Source organism: Canis lupus, chromosome 21, assembly GCF_048164855.1.
Source record: "Canis lupus baileyi chromosome 21, mCanLup2.hap1, whole genome shotgun sequence".
In the NCBI taxonomy this organism is placed as follows: Eukaryota; Metazoa; Chordata; class Mammalia; order Carnivora; family Canidae; genus Canis; species Canis lupus.
Genome location: NC_132858.1, coordinates 9,912,582 through 9,930,960, shown reverse-complemented (window position 1 = coordinate 9,930,960; position 18,379 = coordinate 9,912,582). Strand labels below are relative to the sequence as shown.

General features: G+C 65.9%; 2 protein-coding genes across 2 annotated transcripts; both read right to left on the bottom strand.

Moving 5' to 3' along the window:
• Positions 1 to 7,083: 7,083 nt before the first annotated feature.
• On the bottom strand, positions 7,084 to 8,039 carry INS (insulin). Its single transcript, XM_072790405.1, has 3 exons — positions 7,941 to 8,039; positions 7,596 to 7,788; positions 7,084 to 7,332 (listed from the first exon to the last, which is right to left on the bottom strand). The coding sequence occupies exons 2-3, from the start codon at positions 7,780 to 7,782 to the stop codon at positions 7,187 to 7,189; spliced, it is 333 nt and encodes a 110-aa protein (XP_072646506.1). The 5' UTR covers positions 7,783 to 7,788; positions 7,941 to 8,039; the 3' UTR covers positions 7,084 to 7,186.
• Positions 8,040 to 10,166: 2,127 nt separating this feature from the next.
• Positions 10,167 to 18,042, bottom strand: TH (tyrosine hydroxylase). Its single transcript, XM_072791849.1, has 13 exons — positions 17,880 to 18,042; positions 16,362 to 16,577; positions 15,264 to 15,438; positions 14,905 to 14,993; positions 14,537 to 14,604; positions 14,262 to 14,312; positions 13,801 to 13,946; positions 13,561 to 13,696; positions 13,314 to 13,383; positions 12,062 to 12,118; positions 11,735 to 11,830; positions 11,394 to 11,527; positions 10,167 to 10,566 (listed from the first exon to the last, which is right to left on the bottom strand). The coding sequence occupies exons 1-13, from the start codon at positions 17,967 to 17,969 to the stop codon at positions 10,407 to 10,409; spliced, it is 1,488 nt and encodes a 495-aa protein (XP_072647950.1). The 5' UTR covers positions 17,970 to 18,042; the 3' UTR covers positions 10,167 to 10,406.
• Positions 18,043 to 18,379: the final 337 nt, after the last annotated feature.

Sequence of the window (18,379 nt, the reverse complement as noted above, 5' to 3'; positions counted from 1 at the left end):
GGCTGGTCCTGGGATGCCTGCCTGCAGGGGCCTGTCTAGCTCCTTCTCCATTCCTGGTCTCCTCTCTGTGGGGGCTGCCTCAGGACTCCAGGCTCTGAGGCTACCCCCTTGGGGAACTGGTCGTCCTGGCAGGGGCCCCCCATACCCACAGGCCACACCGTGGGGACTGCATCAGCTTCCTCTCGCCCCTGATCCTGGGAGGACAGTTGGACCCATGGCGCTGTCCCTGTGCCACCAGATCCCAGAAAGGGGAGCAGCTTGCTGACACCGGAAGCAAGTAGTGGACTCAGGACAGATCACTGAGCCTGAAGCCCAGCTTTGGCCTTCCTCAACCCCTCACTCACCAGCCTGGCCCTCAGTACAGTGTTTCATGGGGTGACAGTGACATGGATGAAGTTTGTCCTGCTGGGCAGGCCCTGGGAGGGGATCCTTACACACATAGTGCCCCATGCTGGGCCCTCTCAGCAGCCACCACAGGGACAGCCTCCTCTGGTTTCCCTCTGAGAGACAGGGAAACTGAGCCCCAAAGGTGTTCAGAAACTTTCCCAAGGCCACCCAGCCATGAGCAGCAGAGCAAGGCCTTGCACCCTGGTCCACCTGGCCTACCAGCAATCCCCGTTCAGCGTGGCACTGGCCTGGGTGGACACTCCAGCTGTCCCCAACACGCTGAGGCTTGAGGGCACGGGAAGTGCTCACAGGACTTGCCCCATCGTGTCCCCCAGACTCAGCCTGCCCTTCTTTTTGGCCAGGACCAGCTCATGCCCAGCCATGAGGAGGTTCCTGGGGGGCATCTGGGTGAATACAGCTGCCACTGTGGCTCCAGGGAGGATGGCTTAGGCTGTACCTGACCCACAGCAATAGCCTGACATGGACCTGTCCTCAAGGTTGAGATGCCTGTGTAGGGGCCCACGACACTTCCTCCAGGCAGCCTCTCAGCCTGACCTCTGTTCTGAGCTCTGTGTGTGGCTAGCACCAAAGTGTTTCTCAGCCAACTCTTCCTTCCTCCAGAGCTGGGCCTCTCTGCCACTTCCTTTCTCCACAACTGGGCCAGGGTCCAGAAAGCACCCCCGTGGGCCCCCAGGGACCAACCCATCCTCTAGGCCTGGGGAGGGCCTTTCCACCCTTCCTCTACCCCTGCTCCTTAAAGATCTCTTTGACAGGTTGAGCATGTCAGACCTCACCAGGGTACCGTGGAGGGTTGGGGAGGACCAAGTTGGGCCAGGGAGGGCCAGGAAGTGCCAGGAAGGGTCAGAGAGAATTATAGAGGATCAGGTAAGGGCCGGGGAGGGTCAATGGGGTGTCAAGGAGTGTTAAGGAAGGCCAGGAGGTGACAGAGAGGGTCATGGAGGACCAGGGAAGGTTACAGGGTATGAGAGAGGGGCATGGAGGGTTGAGGAGAACCAAGAAGGGCCAGGGAGGGCCAGGGAGGGTCTGGGAGGGTCAGAGAGGGCCAGGGAGAGCCGGGGAGGGTCATGGGGTGTCAAGGAGTGTTAGGGAAGGCCAGAGGGTGACAGAGAGGGTTGGGGAGGACCAGGGAGGGTCAGGGAGTGTTACAAGGGATGAGAGAGGGGCATGGAGGGTCGAAGAGGACCAAGAAGGGCCAGGGAGGGCCATAAAGGGTCAGGGAGGGTCAAGGAGAGTCGGAGAGGGTCAGGGGTGTCAAGGAGTGTTAGGGAAGATCAGAGGGTGACAGAGATGGTCGGGGAGAGCCAGGGAGGGTCAGGGAGGGTTACAGGGGATGGGAGAGGGGTGTGGAGGGCTGTGGAGGTCCAGGGAAGGGGAGGGGGTATCAGGGAGGGCCATGGAGGTTTGAGGAGTGTCAGGGAAAGCCAGGGGTTGTGAGGGAGGGTCAGGGAGGATTGCAGAAGGCCATGGAGGGCCATGGAGGGTCAGGGAGGGCCAGGGGATGTCAGAAAGGGTCAGGAAAGGTCAAGAAGGGCTAGGGAGGGTAAAGGAGAATTACAGATGATCAGGGAGTGTCAGGAAGGGCCACAGGGTGTTAGGGAAGGCCATGGAATTTCAGGGAGTATCAGGAAAGGCCAGGGGGTGTCAGGGAGGGTCAGGAGGGCCAGCAGGTGTCAGAGAGGGCCAGGGAGAGTGACAGAGGATCAGGAAGTCCAGGGAGGGCCAGAGAGAGTGAAGGGGTGTCAAGAAGTGTCAGGGAAGGCCAGGGGGTGACAGGAAAGGCCATGGAGGGCCTTGGAGGGTTTGGGAGTGTCAGGAGGGACATGGAGGTTCAGGGAGGGTCAGGGAAAGTCAGGGGTGTCAGGGAGGGTCAGGGAGGATTACAGAGGATCAGGGAGGGCCAGGGAGGGCCGGGGAGGGTCAGGGGGTGTCAAGGAGTGTCAGGGAAGGCCAGGGGGTGACAGAGAGGGTCGGGTAGGGCCAGGGAGTACCAGGGAGGGTCGAAGAGGGTCAGGAAAAGCCAGAGCCGCAGGTTCAGAGCCTCAGCTTTACTCCAGGCCTCCCCAGTTCACCTCTTCCCAGCCCTGTCTTGAGGCCCAGTGAGCATCCGCGCGGGCCAGAGCCACAGTGCAGAAGCCGAGGTCCAGAGAGGGAAGAGAATTTCCAACGTCCCTCAGCAACTGGGCCTAGGCGTCGGGGGGCAGGCAAGGTGGCCCCGCGGGAGGCTGGCCTGGACCTGGGCCAGGTTCTGGAGGGAGGACGGCCTTTGAAGAACAAAGGAGTGGGCTCGGAGTCACAGCGGGAATGGCCACAAGCTGGCAGGGCTGCTGGGGCGCTGGCTCTGTTTTCCAAAAACACAGATGGGCTGGGAAGAGGGTCAGAGCGAGGCCGGCGAATGCGGGCCCCCGCCCCCCCAAGTTCTGATGGCTCAGCAGCCCCGTCCACGCGGGGCTGGAGGGGGCGGGGCCTGCCCAGAGGCTCAGGGGCTTGTGACCCCCAGGCCGGGACCTCAAGGCCTTCTGTCCTCCCTGGGGAGACCTGCCCTCCTGGGGTCACAGACGGGGAGCCCCAAGTGTGACTGTAGGGGCCCAGGCTCAGCCCCCCAGTGACCCTGCGACATGGTCCGGCAGTCCCAGTCTCTGGGGTCGGGACATTCTGAGACTCCCTGCGTGAAGGGAGCTGGGGAGGCAGCCCCAGGTGACTTCCCGCATCCTACAGGTTCCAGCCTCCCCCTGGCCGTGGGCTCGGCAGTGCCCCCAGAGCCCCGTGTCTCTGCCCAGTGCCTGGGAGCGTGGGAGTCTTGGGGTGAACTCTCAGTATAGCCCAGAGCTCTGCATCGGGGGCAGCATCAGGGACCTCTCAGTGGAGCCCTGGAGGCCGTGGGCCCTGGTCCCCCCACATCCACAGATGAGCAGGAGGCACTGAGGTAGGGAGGGGTTGGTGGGCGACCTGGGAGCTGTGGACCCGAGGGGCGTGGGGGGCCGGTGGGGCTCGGCGCCGGCGTGGCCTGACCACGCTGTAGGGGATGATGGGGAGGCGCCTCCATCAGTGTCCACTTTCGAAGGAATCCGCCTTGCTGTCCCTGTGCCGAGGCCAGAAACAATAGTGCCGGAGGGAGGGGGGGAGGAGAGCCAGCCCCCCGCCACCCTGTTGGCCTCCACACTTCCCAGATCCCTGTCCGCCTCCTACCCCAAAATGTTCTTTCTGGAACTGACCTCTCTCCTCTCGGCACTTGGGTGGGGACGAGGCTACACGTGGGAAAGAAATAACCCTGACCCAGTTGGACCCCTGCCTGAGGCCTCCTGGGCCCCAGGGTCTTTGCCCCCCCAAAGCCTTGGGGTTGGAGGGACCTCCTGGCCCCACAGTGATCACAGCCCCCCCGCTGCGAAGCCCTCAGCACCCTCAGACCCCTCGGCAGAGCACGGACTGGGCACGGGCGCCCGGCCCTCCACTGGCCTCGGGAGCTCAGCCCCCGCTGGGGTGGGGGTGCTGGAGAAAGCCACCCCAGGCCTGTCCACCCCAGGCCCCAGGGCCCCGCCGTTCGGGGGGCCGGGGCTCAGGCTCTCCCTGGAGACTCTCCCAGAATGGACTTTTGTCTAGCTGGTCCCGCAGGGAAGCCCAGACCGTACTTGGCCAGGGCAGGGTGGGGGTCGGGGGACGGAGACCCCCGCCCGCCCCCTCTAGGCCTCAGAGCCAGGGCAGCTCCTGTGAGCTGCAGGGAGGAGGCGGCGGCAGGACCGAGGGACACTTCAAAAGTGGGGCTTTGGCGCCCTCTGCTGGTCGTGTCTGCAAACGGCCGCCCTGTCCGCCTTCCTGGCACAGGCAGGTGCCCCTCCCTGAAGGCGCCGCGCAGGGGCCCGAGCGGGCGGGGTCCCAGGCCAGGCTCCCCAAGAGGGGACGCGCGTGTCTCCCCTCGCGGCCCGGAGGGACACAGACGCTGCCCAGGGCTCCGCCGGGGCTCCGCCGGGGGGGCCTTTCCAAGAGCTCAGGCCACCGGTTCCTGGTCTCGCTCCCTCTCCGGGGCTGGCCCCCTCCAGGCAGCAGGCCCCCAAGGGCAGGGCACCCACCCTGGCATCCCTGCATCTGCCTCCCTTGCCCCTCAGGGTCTGCTCCGGCCTGGAGAGCAGCGAGGACGGTCAATATTTACTGACACGACAAGGCAAATACTGCCCCAATGGCCAGGCGGAAGTGCCAGTTTATCGGTGCCAGGGGCAGGTGCAATCTGGGGAGCCAGCCTGGAGGCAGCTGCACTGGCAGCACGTCCTCTGTGTGTGGGCACCGAGGGACAGACATCCTGGCTCCAGCCTCAGTCTCCCCCTTGAGAATACGGGTTCAACAGTGACAGTGGGACACAGAACAGACCGGAGAGCAAGTGCGTGGGGAGTGAGGGGGGCCTGCAGTGTCCCCCGGGAGACCCTGGCCCTCCAGTGAGGGGGATGGGGGCCCAGCAGGGTCAGGGGGCTGCTCCTCCACATTCCGCTGCCCCTGCCGAAGGGCATTTGGACTGGATGCCGCTGAGCGCCACTGGCAGCCCCGCCGGCGAGGAGAGCCCAGGTTCCAAGGGCAGGCAGGGTCTGAGGGCACCGGACGACTGTCCTCCCGATTCCCAGAAGAGGCGGAGCGCGCGCCCTGATGGGGTGGCAGAGCCAAGGTCTGTGGGCCTGGCTTCCATAGGGTGACCTGGGGGGCGTCGGGTTCGGTACTCAGGGTGGTGCCAAGCAGGAGACTGGGTCTGATCCCGCCTCTGTCACCTGGACCCTGGTGACCATGGGCACCCACTTCTCCCCACTGCCGGGATCCGTTGGTGCAGGGGGTGCGGGGAGTCTCCCTCCTGCCTTTTTAAGAATACAGCCGCGGGGGGCTGGGGGCTGGGGGCCGGGCAAGAAGGCTCAGCTGGATTGGGCTTCAGGCCTGGGGTCAGTCTCAGGAGGGACAGGCCCCAGCCCAGGCAGGGGGGCCCAGAGGGACCGCATATCGTAACCGGGTCTCTGGGTGGGCAGCCTTTCCCACCGCAAGGGCATGAGCCCTCTCCTGAACCGTGCCCCCCAGGAGGGAAGACCTCAGGGACGCCCCCGAGCCCCCAGCACCACCCGACACCGGCTGTGCTGAGTCCCCCAGCTGGGAAGGCCCCACATGCTCCTGGACTCCAGGGGGCTCCCAGAATTCACTGGCACCTGAAAGAAAGGAGCCCCTGTGTCATCTTTCAGGGTCTTGCCCGCCAGCAGCCAGGCAGCCAGGACCCAGGCTGGGCTAACTGCTGACTCTGGGACGCCCTGACCCCACCAGCCTGCTCCCCGTCCCAGCTGCGCGCAGCCCGGCCCACGGGCACTGACATACCTCAACTCCTGCAGGACGCCCCGGCCTCTACCCCTGCGGATGGGGCCACCTGGCTGTTCCCATGGACAGTTCGCCACTGATGCCAGCCACCTCCTCCCCTCCTCTTCCGGGTCCAGTGTCCGACCAGCCGCTCCAGGGGCGGAGCTAGCTGGGGATGGCCACATTGCCTCTGGGGGTGTCGAGGTCGCGGGGAGGGGGTGGCCCGGGAAGGGACCTCAGGGCTCAGAGAGGCTGCCAGGACAGCCAGGCCCCAGCAGGAGGATCTACTTCGGGCTCCGAGGCCACCTCTGAGTGGTCTGCAGCCTCAGGGGACCCGGGCACCCAGCCCCAGGCCCAGCCATCCCAGGCCCCAGCCCGGGCGGAGCCTTCAGGAAAGGTGCAGATTGGTTTGGCTTGGGCGACTTGCTGGCCGGCCAGACTTTTGTGCAGCCAGGGTCACCCGCTGACCTCCCAGGCCACAGCCAGCCCAGACAGCCCCCAGGTCCTCTGGCACGCCGGATGACGGCTCAGGCGGGGTGCCCAGTGGACCCACGCTGGAGGAGCCCTGAACACCTGAACCTCAAGTGGCCTCATCCTTAGTCCTGACCACTGGGTCTGGGGCTGCCGAGTGGGAAGAGAGGGCCTCAGGGCAGCAGGGAGACCCAGCCCTGGCCCTGGCCCTGTGGGCTGCAGTTCTTGGGGGAACACAGCCAGGACCTCCCTAAGTGCTAGGCCCGAGGCCCCAGCCCAGTAACCACAGGATCCAAGCCCGTCCCTCAGCTCAAGGGTTGCCATCTGGCTTCTGATTCCTCCAGGGCACTCAGGAGTTCCTCTGGCAGGATCTGGGCTGCGGCTGGGGCAGTGCTAGGCCTGTCCAGAGCGGGGGTGCTGGCGGGGCAGGAGAAAGGCCCAGCCCTGGGCACTCTCTTGTCCCCGGCCCCCACTCAGTCTCTTCCCTTTGCATGGCCTCCATCAGAAATAGCACTACAGGTAGAGCACTGCAGGCCTAGGTGGGGAGAAACTGCTGGAATATTCTTATTCCCTTTCCTTGGAAAGCTCTCTGGGGGCCCCCGAGAGCTCAAGGCTTTTGAGCTAAGGAAATCTGCTCCCAACCAGCCCCCAGGCCCCCCAGAGCCCCCGAGGTCCTTCTCTGTCCTGTGCTGAAGCAGCCAGGGGCCATGGGACCTCCTAGCACCTGGGGCAGGGGGCAGCCGACAATGGGCAGGAGCTTGCCTTTGGGCACCCAGTGGGCAGGGGCCAAGTTTGGGGGGGCTGGTGTAGAGAGAACAGGAAACAGGGGGTCCCTGGAAGGGCCCCTGGCCCACACCTCAACCCCTGCGCCGCACAGACAACACCACTAGGGCTCATTCAGAGGGTTTATTGAATCACTTGGGGTGCAGAGAGCCGAAGGCTTGCGGCCACCGTGACCTGCAGCAGGTGCTGCCACGTCCTGCCCCCCGCGCCCCTAGTTGCAGTAATTCTCCAGCTGGTAGAGGGAGCAGATGCTGGTGCAGCACTGCTCCACGATGCCTCGCTTCTGCAGGGCCCCCTCCAGGGCCAGGGGCTGCAGGCCGCCCTCGCCAGGCGCCCCGGCCAGCTCCACGTCCCTCACTGCGGAGGAGCCAGGCGGAGAGCGGGTCAGGGTCAGGGAGAGAGCGCGCCCCGCCCACCCCACCCCGTGCCAGTGGCTCCCAGGCCCCAGGGTGGTGCCAAGGTGGGAGGCTGCCCTCAAGCTTTTGGTGCCCGACCCTGACCAAGGAGCTGGTCCCTTGCAGGATGTAGACCAAGGGAAAGTCATTTTTCTTTTTAATATTTCCACCTGGCCTGCCCCTGGGGCCAGGTAGGGAGCCAGGGCGGGGGCGGCGGGGGCTCACCCTGCAGGTCCTCCACCTCCCGGCGGGCCTTAGGCGTGTAGAAGAAGCCGCGCTCCCCGCACACCAGGTACAGAGCCTCTACCAGGTGGGAGCCACACAGGTGCTGGTTAACGAAGGCTCGGGTGGGCGCGGGCGCCCAGAGGGCCAGCAGGGCCAGCAGGGGCAGGAGGCGCATCCAGAGGGCCATGGCGACCTGGGGACAGGCAGGGTTGAGGCTGGCAAGGGGCACGGCCCCCCCCACCCTGAGCCCACCCCGAAAAGGCCCCGAGGCAGCTCTTCTCCTCCTGCTGCCTTGAGAGCACAGGCTGGCGGGGAGGCGGCGGCGGGGAGCCCGTGGGGACAGACCTGTTTGCCGGCCGTGTCGGGGTGCAGCTGGTCCCGGGGGCTGGGGGCTGCTGGGCCCTCCTGGCTTTATAGCTCCCGAGCCCACGGCCTGGCCATGAGGGGGTGGCAGATGGCTGGAGGCTGAGGCTGCAATTTCTGGATCATTTCCCCAGTGCTGGGTCTGCGGGAAGAGCTCCTTGGTCGTCAGCACCCCGGGCCTCGGGGTCATTAGAGTCTTAACGAGGGGCCTGATGGCCACTAACAGCTGGGACCAAATGTCCCCACGGGGGCAGAGCCCCCCACCTGGGCCTTGCCTGAGCCACATTTTCCACATTAGTGCAGGGGAGCTGGGGGCCAGAGCTGGGGGCTTCTTCTGCCCGGGCCCTGGACCCCAGCCAGTCCCTGGTCTGCCCTCCAGGTCCCTAGGATGGTGCAAGACCATGAGGGGGGCGCTTGTGGGGGAGCATCTCCTCCCTGCTCACAGCCCACCCCCCAGCCCCAGCACAGCAGCCCTGAGACCCCTAGCACCCCAGAGTACCGTGCAGAGGACCGAGCTCGGGGACCGGCCGCTGTGCAGACATTCAGGTGGGGCCGCACTTCTCAACTCTACTGTGGGGGCTGCAGACACCCCCTGTGTGGGGCCCCATATGTCCTGCCCACGCTCCCTCTCCGTGTCTGCCCCTGTTTCTGGAGCTCTTTCCGCACCCGCCCCCTCCATGCTGGCCCCTTCCAGACTATCGATGCCCTGGACTGTCACATGGTTGGGGCCCCTGTGCTGCTCCCCAATCCCATGGACAGGGCCAGGAGAGAGGTCAGGACCCTCTCCCCCTCCCCCTGCCACCAGGTCTGGGACAGGCTGAGCCCTGCCCCATTCTCTCACTTCACACCCAGGGGCAGGAGGGGCTGGGGGCTTCCTGCACCCCTGCCTAGGCATGGACCCCAGTGTCCAGTCTGGACCCTCTGCCCAGGTAGCCCTGGCCTGTGTCCCTGCACAGGGTCCACACACTCTGAACTCAGGCTGTGCCCATGCCGCTCTCTGTAAAGGGCGGATGCCGACTGTCATGGGGTGCTATCCCCACTGTCGCGTCCACCCAGGCTGTGCGGCAATCCCCAAGGCCACCACGGAGCCCGTGGCGTCTGCAGCCTGGGAAACTGGGTGGAGGCAGACCCAGGTGAGAGGGCGGAGGGCCCAAGGGGTGAGGGCCAGCTGTCAGCCCTTCCCTCGGGGTCTCAGTGGAGCTCACAGCCATCAGAAATGCCCCACTGGGGTCTCATGGGCTCAAGAGAGGAAGGTATGGGAGGTCTGGGCACAGACACGGTACCTGAGGCACAGAGGACAGGAGGACAGACCTCCAGGGAGGGCTGGGGAAGAAGCCTTTGCCCCGGAGGGCCCTGACAGACGAGTAGGAGTTTGCTGGGATTGACATCCTAAAAGCTTAAAGCCAGGGCCCGGGCTGTGTGTGGCTGCGGGGAGTGAGCAGGGCCCAGGACACCAGCTGGCATTTCCACCCCGTGGCAAGCACGGAGCCCGGCCCCTCCTGGGAAGCCCGCAGGCTGCTCTCTCCAAGGACCAGGGCAGAGTAGGAAGGAGAAGGGGCACCACAGACCGGGCCAGCGCTGGAGGAGGCTGGGGCCCCGGCTGGAGGGCCATGTGCAGCCCCGTCGAGTGAGCAGAGGCGCAGCTTACAGAGCCCAGAATCCAGCCCCCAGTTGCCTTGCTGGGGACACAGGCCCAGAGAGGCCCTCTGGGAACCAGCTCAGAACACATTTTTGGGACAATTTCTAGGCCCTGCTCTGTGCGAGTGGGATGCCTCAGGGCCCTGTTCCTGAACCTGCTACGGGCTGGCCCCTGGGGCCCTGTCTCCCCTGCAGTGGGGACTGCTGGCTTGTGGGGAGGACCCAGCCTGCAGCCCTGCCTTGGAAACCTCCCAACGCAGAGCTGTGAGCCCCGGGATGGCTCTGATGGCCAGTCCCCACCCCTGCACTGCCACACCATGAGGATGGGGGGCTCACCCAGGACCCCCTACCTACGCCCTCAGAGCTGCTGGAGCTCAGCACAGGCTGGTCCTCCGGGGCAAGCAGGGCATCCAGGCACAGAGGGGTCCCCTGTCTGGGCCTGGGCTGCCTGGTGGGGTCTTAGAGGAGGAGGGAGACAGAAAACTTTGAGCCAGGCCAGGAGCGGGACGAGAGGGGCCCAGGATGGCTTCATGGCCCACGAGCCCCACACACAGACGACACCAGGGGGACTCAGAGGGATTCTTTCTTTTATTGGGATTGTGAGTGGGCAGCGCACAGCATCACGGGCAGGACGAGGACACTGCAGGCAGAGCCAGGAAGCAGCAGGGTGGGGGTTGGTGGGGTGCCTTCCCGTGGGGAGGGTCTCTGGCAGGCTCTTGGGGGTGCCCAGTGCCCCAGCCCCTTGCTTGGGCAGGGGCCGGGGGAGGCCGGGGAAGGGTGAGGAGACTGCAGGGGCCTCTCCGGCTGCAGCTAGCCGATGGCGCTGAGCGCATGGGCGAGGGTGTGCAGCTCGTCCTGGACCCCCTCCAGCGAGCGCCGGATGGCGTGGGGACTGTCCAGCACGTCGATGGCCAGCGTATATGGGTCGAACTTCACGGAGAAGGGGCGTTGGATGCGGGAAGCGTAGTTCCTAGGGAGGGCAGGGCATATGGGCCCTCGGTCACCTGGTGGGGACTCGGGGGGCACTGGGGAGATAGGGAGGAGTGGGCCAGCCTGGGGCAGAGTCTGCAGCCTCTTTCATCAGTGCAGGGCGAGAGCTCCCTGTGACCAGACCAACCGACTGGATGAGATGGGGGTGGGGGGATGGGGGCAGCGGGGGGGGGGGGGGGGGGCGGAGGGCCGAGGCCTGCTCCAAGGGTAGGCGGCAGGGGAGGGGCAGGCCTTTCCCATGCAGGCCTCTGCTGGACCCCTGTCCCACCCCACCCCTCCAGGAGTCCTTTCCAGGTCTGTTCCTGTCCCTACTACCCCCTGCCTGTGGGATCCAGCCCTCCCCGTCTCCCGCCTCTGAACACACAGCCTCTGGCTGCGAAACAAGGCCCTTCTTGAGGACGAGCAGGTGGGATGCACGGGGCTTAGCCCCCTCTGCCGAGGCCGCTGGTCACCGGCCCTCAGCCCCCGCCCCGGCCCCCCTGCGAACTCCTCCTTGCTCCCTCCCAGCCACCCCGCCCCTCCTTGCTCCCATCCCACGGCCCCAGCTGTTCAGCCTGCAGGAGGCTGGGAAGGGTCCCACACATCCTTCTGGTAAAAGTCAAACTCTGTCCCCTAGAACCTGACATTGCCCTGGCCACCAGTCTGGCAGGTGTGCCCCTCCCTCCCCAGGACTTTTTGGGGGTCCTGCTGTGGGCAGGGTGTGCACAGTTTTCTCTGTCCAGAGGGCTCACAGGCCCTGCTTGTGGGCTAGCCCATCTGGGGGCGGGGGAGGGGGGCGGGTGTCGAGGCCCTGGAGCCCTGGCCTACCTGAGCTTGTCCTTGGCATCGCTGAAGCTTTCAGACACAAAGTAGACCGACTGGTAGGTCTGGTCCTGGTAAGGCTGCACGGCCGCAGCGTCTGGGTCGAAGGCCCGGATCTCGGGCTCCTCAGACAGGGAGTGCTGGGGGAGACCAGGGGTCTCAGGAGCCCCACACCCCAGGCTCCGTGGGTGGGGGAGTTCATGGCCTGACTCCACAGCCTCCTCCCCAGGCCTGGGGCCCAGTGTGGGTGGGATGAGTTTCTTGGCCCCCTGATGGGTTGGTCCCCGGGAGGCCCCGTGTGACCACCCCCCTCCCTGGGCTGGGAGCCGTGGCAGGGGGGCCCTCACCAGGAGCTCCCCGTAGGAGGACAGCAGCCCAGCGCCATAGGCCTTCACCTCACCATTCTGCTTGCACAGCCCGAACTCCACTGTGAACCAGTACAGCTGGCAGGACAGCCATAGTGTTGCTGCAGAGGCAGCCGTGGGCACTGCCAACCCCCCACCCCTCGGGCACCCCCCACTCCCCTAGCAGAGCCTGGCCAGGCTCTGGGGGTCACAGAGTAAAGGTGACACTCCCTAGACAGAGGTGGACACCTCAGCTCAGATAGGGGTCCCTGGCCTGAGCCCAGGTGTCCTGAGTCCACCCCCCAAGGCCCCGCAGGGGAAGGCACCCACCGTGGACAGCTTCTCAATTTCCTCATCAGAAGCCCCCAAGGACGCGAGCCCAATGTCCTGTGGAGGCAGGAGAAGCTGAGGAGGGAGGGCTCAGCTCACCACTGCATGGGCGCCTGCTCCAGGGGCCTCCTGGACATTACCCAGAACGCAAGGACCCTCTGGGGATTCAGGGACCCTCCAGGGATACAAGGACCCTTCAGGGATGGGGGATCCTCCAGGGATATGGGGACTCTCCTGGGATGGGGGGACCTTGCAGGGGTGAGGGACCCTCCAGAGATATAGGGACCCTCCAGGGATACAAGGACACTTCAGGGATGGGGGAATCCTCCAGGGATGCAGGGACCCTCCAGGGATGGGGCCCTCCAGGGATATAGAGACCCTCCTGGGATGGGGGGACCCTGCAAGGGTGACGGACCTCCCAGAGATGTAGGGATCCTCCTGAGATGGGGGGCCCCTCCAGGGATATAAGGACCTTCCTGGGATGGGGGGTACCCTGCAGGGGTGAGGGACCCTCCAGGGATGGGGGGCCCACCAGGGATGGGGAGCCCTCCAGGGATGTAGGGACACTCCTGGGATGGGGGGACCCTGCAGGGGTGAGGGACCCTCCAGGGATGGAGGGACCCTCCGGGGATGTAGGGACCCTCCAGGGATGGGGGACCCTCCAGGGATGGGGAGCCCTCCAGGGATGTAGGGACACTCTTGGGATGGGGGGACCCTGCAGGGGTGAGGGACCCTCCAGGGATGGGGGGACCCTCTAGGGATGTAGGGGCCCTCCTGGTATGGGGACCCTCCAGGGATGGGGAGCCCTCCAAGGATGTAGGGACACTCTTGGGATGGGGGGACCCTGCAGGGGTGAAGGACCCTCCAGGGATGAGGGGCCCTCAAGATGAATCAAAAGACCAAGACCGCTCCCTGCTGTTCTTTAGGACGCCAGCAGGTGGCAGCAGAGGCCATGGGACTGCCCTCCCCAGGTCAGCTCTGCACCAGGGGGGCTGACTCCTGTTTTATAAGGTGATTTTCCCAGAAGGGGTCCAGGCACACCCCACACGGCCCACCTGCCCCTCTATCCCAGGATGACGCAGGTCCTTGAAGCCTCCTGGACCCAAGTGGCCACCGTCCAGCCACTAAGGGATTTGGGCACAGTTCGGGTGGAATGGCTCAGGTGGCAGGAGCCCCGGACAGCCCCCAGCCCCCAGCCCTGGACCACAGCCCAGGACCACAGCGCCCCCCTCTCCAGCCCTCGAAGACACACCTGGGAAAACTGAGCGAAGGTCCGGTCAGCCAGCATGGGCACGTGCCCCAGCAGCTCATGACAGCAGTCCCTGTGAGGGTGGGGAGAGGGGTGGCGCGGGGGGGCTGGGGGACCAGCAGCCCACCCCCCTGCACCCGCCCTCATGCTCCACACCCAGGCCCTCCACCCGCAGACGGGCGCCCTGCTGGCCCTGTTGCGTGAGGCTGGGCAGTGTGGGCAAGGCCGGGGGGAGCAGGTGCACACTCACGGCTCGGGGGAGTGCATGGGTGAGGACGCGTGCCGGATGTACTGCGTGCACTGGAACACTCGGAAGGCCAGGCTGGCCAGGAAGTCCCTTGCGGACAGCAGACCGGCCACGGGCCGCAGCTGGAAGCCTGTCCGCTCTGCAAGGACCACGGGTGGTCAGGGCACGGGGCCAGGGCAGGGGCGCCTCCGTGCCCAGGGGGGACACCTCCGTCCCTGGGCTTGTCCCCTGCGGCACACGCACCCTTCAGGAAGCGGGACACGTCCTCCAGCTGGGGGATGCTGTCCTCACGGTACCCGCTGAAGCGCTCCAGCAGCTGGAAGGCCTCCAGGTGCTCCCGGCAGGCATGGGTCACATACAGGCTTTTCAGGGTGGTGTAGACCTCCTTCCTGCAGATGAGGAGCCCAGGCCTGGCTGCGGGCCCCCCCATCCCATCCCCTCATCCCCTCATCCCCTCGTGGGCACTCTGAGGGGCCCCTCACGGCAGGCCTCTGGCCGGACCCTGAAGACCCTGGCCACTGGGAGGGACCTTTGCCTGTGGCTTCAGGGGTGGGGTTCTGAGGGACAGAGGGTCAGAGGGCCAGGCCAACCCACCAGCAGCCTCTCGCTCCAGATGGACAGTCAGGGCCTTGGGAAGTCCCTCCTCTACCCATGGCCTTCGCACAGGGCCCTCCTTGTCCCTTCCACCCCGGCAGGGACCTTACCAGGTGGCAATCTCCTCGGCCGTGTACTCCACTCGGGGAATGGGGTCACCACTGCGGGGGGAGGTGGCAGTCAGCGGGGCACCGTCGGGGAGGATGTGGGGGAGGGCCGACAGGAAGGCCTTGGGGCTGAGCACTTGGCAGCCATGCAGCTTCGGCAAGTGGCCTGCTTTCCTCAGCTGAGTGTCCACAGTGATGGTGACAGAGACGTCCCCTCCCCCACCAGCTCTACCCTCCAGGATGGGTCCGGGCTGAGACTGAAGCCCCAGGGTCCTTACTGCTTGTATTGGAATGCGATCTCTGCAATCAGCTTCCTGCGCTGGCGGTACACCTGGTCCGAGAAGCCCTGGCGGCACAGTGGTCGCGCTGGAGAGGCTTCCTGACACCCCCTCCTTGCCTGCCGCCCCCTCCCTGCCCACTTCCTTTTCCCTGCCCAGCACCCTTTCCCTGCCCACCATCGCCTCCCTGCCCACCCCACCTGCGGGGTGCCTGGTGGTTGCATTTAGCCAGACCTTAGTGGTTCTCCTGGGAGCCAGACAGCAGACAGACAAATGCCCCATCTGGGGTCAGCCTGGGGCCCACCCCACCACCCTAGCCGTGACTACGGGGGCACAGGAAGCCAGGAGGCCCGTGGGCACCGGCTCACCGGGTGATCCAAGTCCAGGTCAGGGTCAAACTTGGTGACTAGATGGTGGCACTTGTCCAGCTCAGAAACTTTCCTTGGGAACCAGAGGACTTCATGGTGTTGGATGGAACAAGCTTTCATGAGTGTCAGGCCACCCCAGGAGCAGCCTCCCTTGGGGCTTCCTCGAGGCAGGAGGGCAGGGGACAGAGGGCAGGGGGGCAGGGGGCTCTGACTGCCAGGCAGACAGCACACAGACGGACAAGGGCCTGAACCAGCAGGGAGGGGGCCCCCCAAGCTGCACGTGGGTCACCCCAGGGGTCCCCTGTGAGAGCCTCTGCACCCCCATCTCAAGGTCAGGGGTTGTCCTCAAGCAGCCTCACCCTTGTTCTCCCCGGCACCACGCACATCCTCCGCCACCCGGCGCACGGAGCTGAGCAGGGCGGGCAGGTCAGCACTGGGCACCTCACAGCGCACAAAGTACTCCAGGTGGGGGCCCCCTGCCCGTGGCCTCTGGGCGGGCCGGGTCTCCAGATGGTGGATTTGGGCTTCAAACGTCTTAGGGAACAAGGGAGAGATAGAGGGGGACGGGAGACGGGGAGATGGGAAGGAGGAGCCACTGTGGGGTCAGATGTTTGTGGCCGGGGACACCCAAGCTCTCCCCACTCGGGTCAGAGCCTGCGGCCTGGGCAGGGCTTGCGGCCGGGAGATGGGGTTTTGTCCACCTTGTGTAATGGGAGTCATCGCATCCAGTGCTCGGGGTAACGAGACGTGTCCCTCGGCCACACCCAGACAGTCCAAGTCCCCAGCTGCCAGCTGGAAGGTCTGCCACCCCTGGTGGCCCCATCCAGGGCTGGGAGTGGAGCCCACTGCAGCCCCCAGGAGCCTCAAGCCCCCGCTCAGCGCCGCGGAGCGCCCAGGGGCTTGGCAGGAAGGCTCCGCTCCGCACCACCTCCCGTCGCCCAGCAACGAGGGCGCCTGGGTCTCAACGGGCCCTCGGGCCACACAGCGGTCCAGTTGCTGGAAGAGTCCAGCTCTAATGTCATTTGGGTGCGTGTGCCAGGAGCCAGTGTCCCGCCCGGCCCGGTGTGGCCAGAGCAGCTAATGCCGTCAGCTGTCACATTAGCCAGAGTCCGTCAGGGGCAGGTGGGTGTGGGGGACCCCAACTTTCCAGGCTGCCTTGCTGGGAGCTATACCCACTCACCCCGTGTGTCACCCCATGTGTGAGGTGGTAGGGGTGGCAGGGCTGGTGGCCTCAGCCCCAGAGCTGGGGCTCAGGGAGTTCCCAAGGACATGAGGGCTACTCTGAGGGCCGTCGGGCCCCCCGGAGCTCTCAGACGGGCAAAACCCCAGGCCCAGGGCTCCTGGGACCCTCTCCCCTCATCGCCCTCTGTGACCTGGGCAGCCACACTTCTGTGTGAGTCCCATGGAGAGGACAGCCCTGCCCACAGCAGCCGCAGGTGCACACCTACCCCTCTCACCTCAAATGCCTTCACGGCTCGGGACAGCGAAGAGGTCTTGGCGCCCCGCAGGGTGAAGAGCAAGTTCAGCATGGCCTTCCCGTCCTTCTCCTTGGACACCGCGGCCTCCAGGAGGTCTCCGGGCTCCGAGGAGGCAGCCGACGCGGCCTCTGCTTTCTCTCGCTCCTTGCGTGCGTCCTCAATGAGGCTCTGGCGCCGCCCGATGAAGCGCGGGGACTGCGGGGACAGGGCACGCCCAGCTCCCCCAGCCCTCGGCCGCTCCCATCCCGGTTCTGACCCACCGGTGTCCGTGAGCACCTGCTGCCCGTGGGAGAGGGACTGGCCGGCCAGGCCTCGCCTGCGGGGACAGAACTAAGCCCGGGGGCAGCCAGGAAGGTGTATAGTCACAGGCTAGGGGCGGGTGTGGTGAGGGGAGGTGCCCCTGGCACCCTCAGCCTGCATTCTTCGGCCCCTGGGCCCCCAGCCGGAGGAGGTGACAGGAGGTGACGCAAAATCCTGAGGTGGACATCGGCCAGAGGGCGTAGTCTGGCTCCTAGGAGGGCCCCCCACACCAGCCCCTCTGAATGACCTCTCCTTATGACCCTCCTCCCCCGGCCCTTCCCCACAGCACAGGGACATGTGGCCCTTCATCTGGACCCAGGTGCCCATCCACAGCCTGTCCCCAAGGCCATGAGCCCCAGAGCCTGCATGGAGGAGGAGCTGCACGTCTGGGGCTCATCCCTCGGAGCTGAACTTCCAATAACATGGTGGGGAGGGAGCAGGAGAAACCCCTCGAGCCCCCACTTGGCCTCCGGGTGTGGACAGAGCAGGTCTGCAGCCCTAGGTCGGAGAGCCCTGGGCCTCCCGGGGTGAGGAGAACCACTGAGGGGACAGGGGGGCAGTTCCCTGAGCAGGTGCCTGCAAATCACATTTCCAGAACCCAAATCATGCTCTCATCCAAGGTCTAAAAACAAAAGCCCGTTTGAAATGTTTGGGAGCTGATGATCCCGGGCCAATCCCCGAGGGCACGGAGACCCTCTGATAGCCGGAGAGGCCTCCAATTATCCAGTTTCATGGGGGCGCTGGCCAGCACAGAGCTGCTGACCTCGGGGTCCCCGGGGTGCTGGGCGATGCTTTGGAGGCTGTCCTGGTTGTCAGGGGGGCCCGGGGGTGCTAGGGAGGGGAAGTGGGGTTCAGGACAGGAGGTCACTCATGGGCATGGACGCGTGGCCGGTGGACAGGTGGAAATCACCCCGGAGCCCCGGCCACCCCTGGGCTCAGCACCGGGTCCTGCACCCCTGGGTGGCCAGTGCCTCCCACCAGGAGCCGCCACCAGGGCCCGGGAGGAACCACCCACAAGATGCAAACACCCAGGCACGGGGGTCGCCTGCCAGCCTGGGCAGAGCAGGTGCCCACAGCCAGGACCCCACACTGTGCCCAGGTCCGTGGTGTCATGTGGACGCTGAGTCCGGGGCCCCCATCAGCCTTCGGGGGACACTCTGCACTTCCGGTCCCTCTGGCCACCGGCAGCCCCCTTACCATGATGGCTTCGGCCTGCTTGGCGTCCAGCTCCGAGACAGCCCTGCGGAAGCCCTTGGCCTGCGGCGAGGCGGTGTTGGGAGTGGGCATGGCGCCGGCGTGGGTCCGGGGCTCGCCTCACAGCCCTCTGCCAGGCGGCCTCTTATAGGCTGAGCTGACGTCAAGGCCCCTGTGGGTCCCCCACCTCCCACCTCCCCGCGTCCTCTCCTGCCGCTGGAGGGAGGCGGTGGGCGGGAGCGAAGACGCGCAGGAGAAAGGGCTCTGTCCCATTAAATCTAATTGCATCCCCGCCGCAGGCACCCAGCAGGGGCAGCGGCCCTCGCTCTGAATCACGGGCTCCAGAGGACGGCCTCTGCCGGGCTGGGGACGGCTGGGGTCCCCTCAGCAACACACCCCACGTGGGGGTGACCGGCAGGTATACAGGGAGGTGCTGTCCTGGGCACCCTGAGAGCACACGTGATGCAAAACCCTCGACCTCAGTGGCAGGTGTTCCCGAAACC

What these genes read in the sequence shown, in the direction of transcription:
- INS (XM_072790405.1), bottom strand. Translation starts at nt 7,782, where the DNA reads ATGGCCCTCTGGATGCGCCTCCTGCCCCTGCTGGCCCTGCTGGCCCTC. An exon ending in GGAGGTGGAGGACCTGCAGG is followed by an intron (nt 7,333 to 7,595) that starts GTGAGCCCCCGC and finishes GCTCCTCCGCAG; the next exon opens with TGAGGGACGTGGAGCTGGCC.
- TH (XM_072791849.1), bottom strand. Translation starts at nt 17,969, where the DNA reads ATGCCCACTCCCAACACCGCCTCGCCGCAGGCCAAGGGCTTCCGCAGG. An exon ending in AGCAGGCCGAAGCCATCATG is followed by an intron (nt 16,578 to 17,879) that starts GTAAGGGGGCTG and finishes CTGTCCCCGCAG; the next exon opens with TCCCCGCGCTTCATCGGGCG. An exon ending in ACCTGGACTTGGATCACCCG is followed by an intron (nt 14,605 to 14,904) that starts GTGAGCCGGTGC and finishes CTGTGCCGCCAG; the next exon opens with GGCTTCTCGGACCAGGTGTA.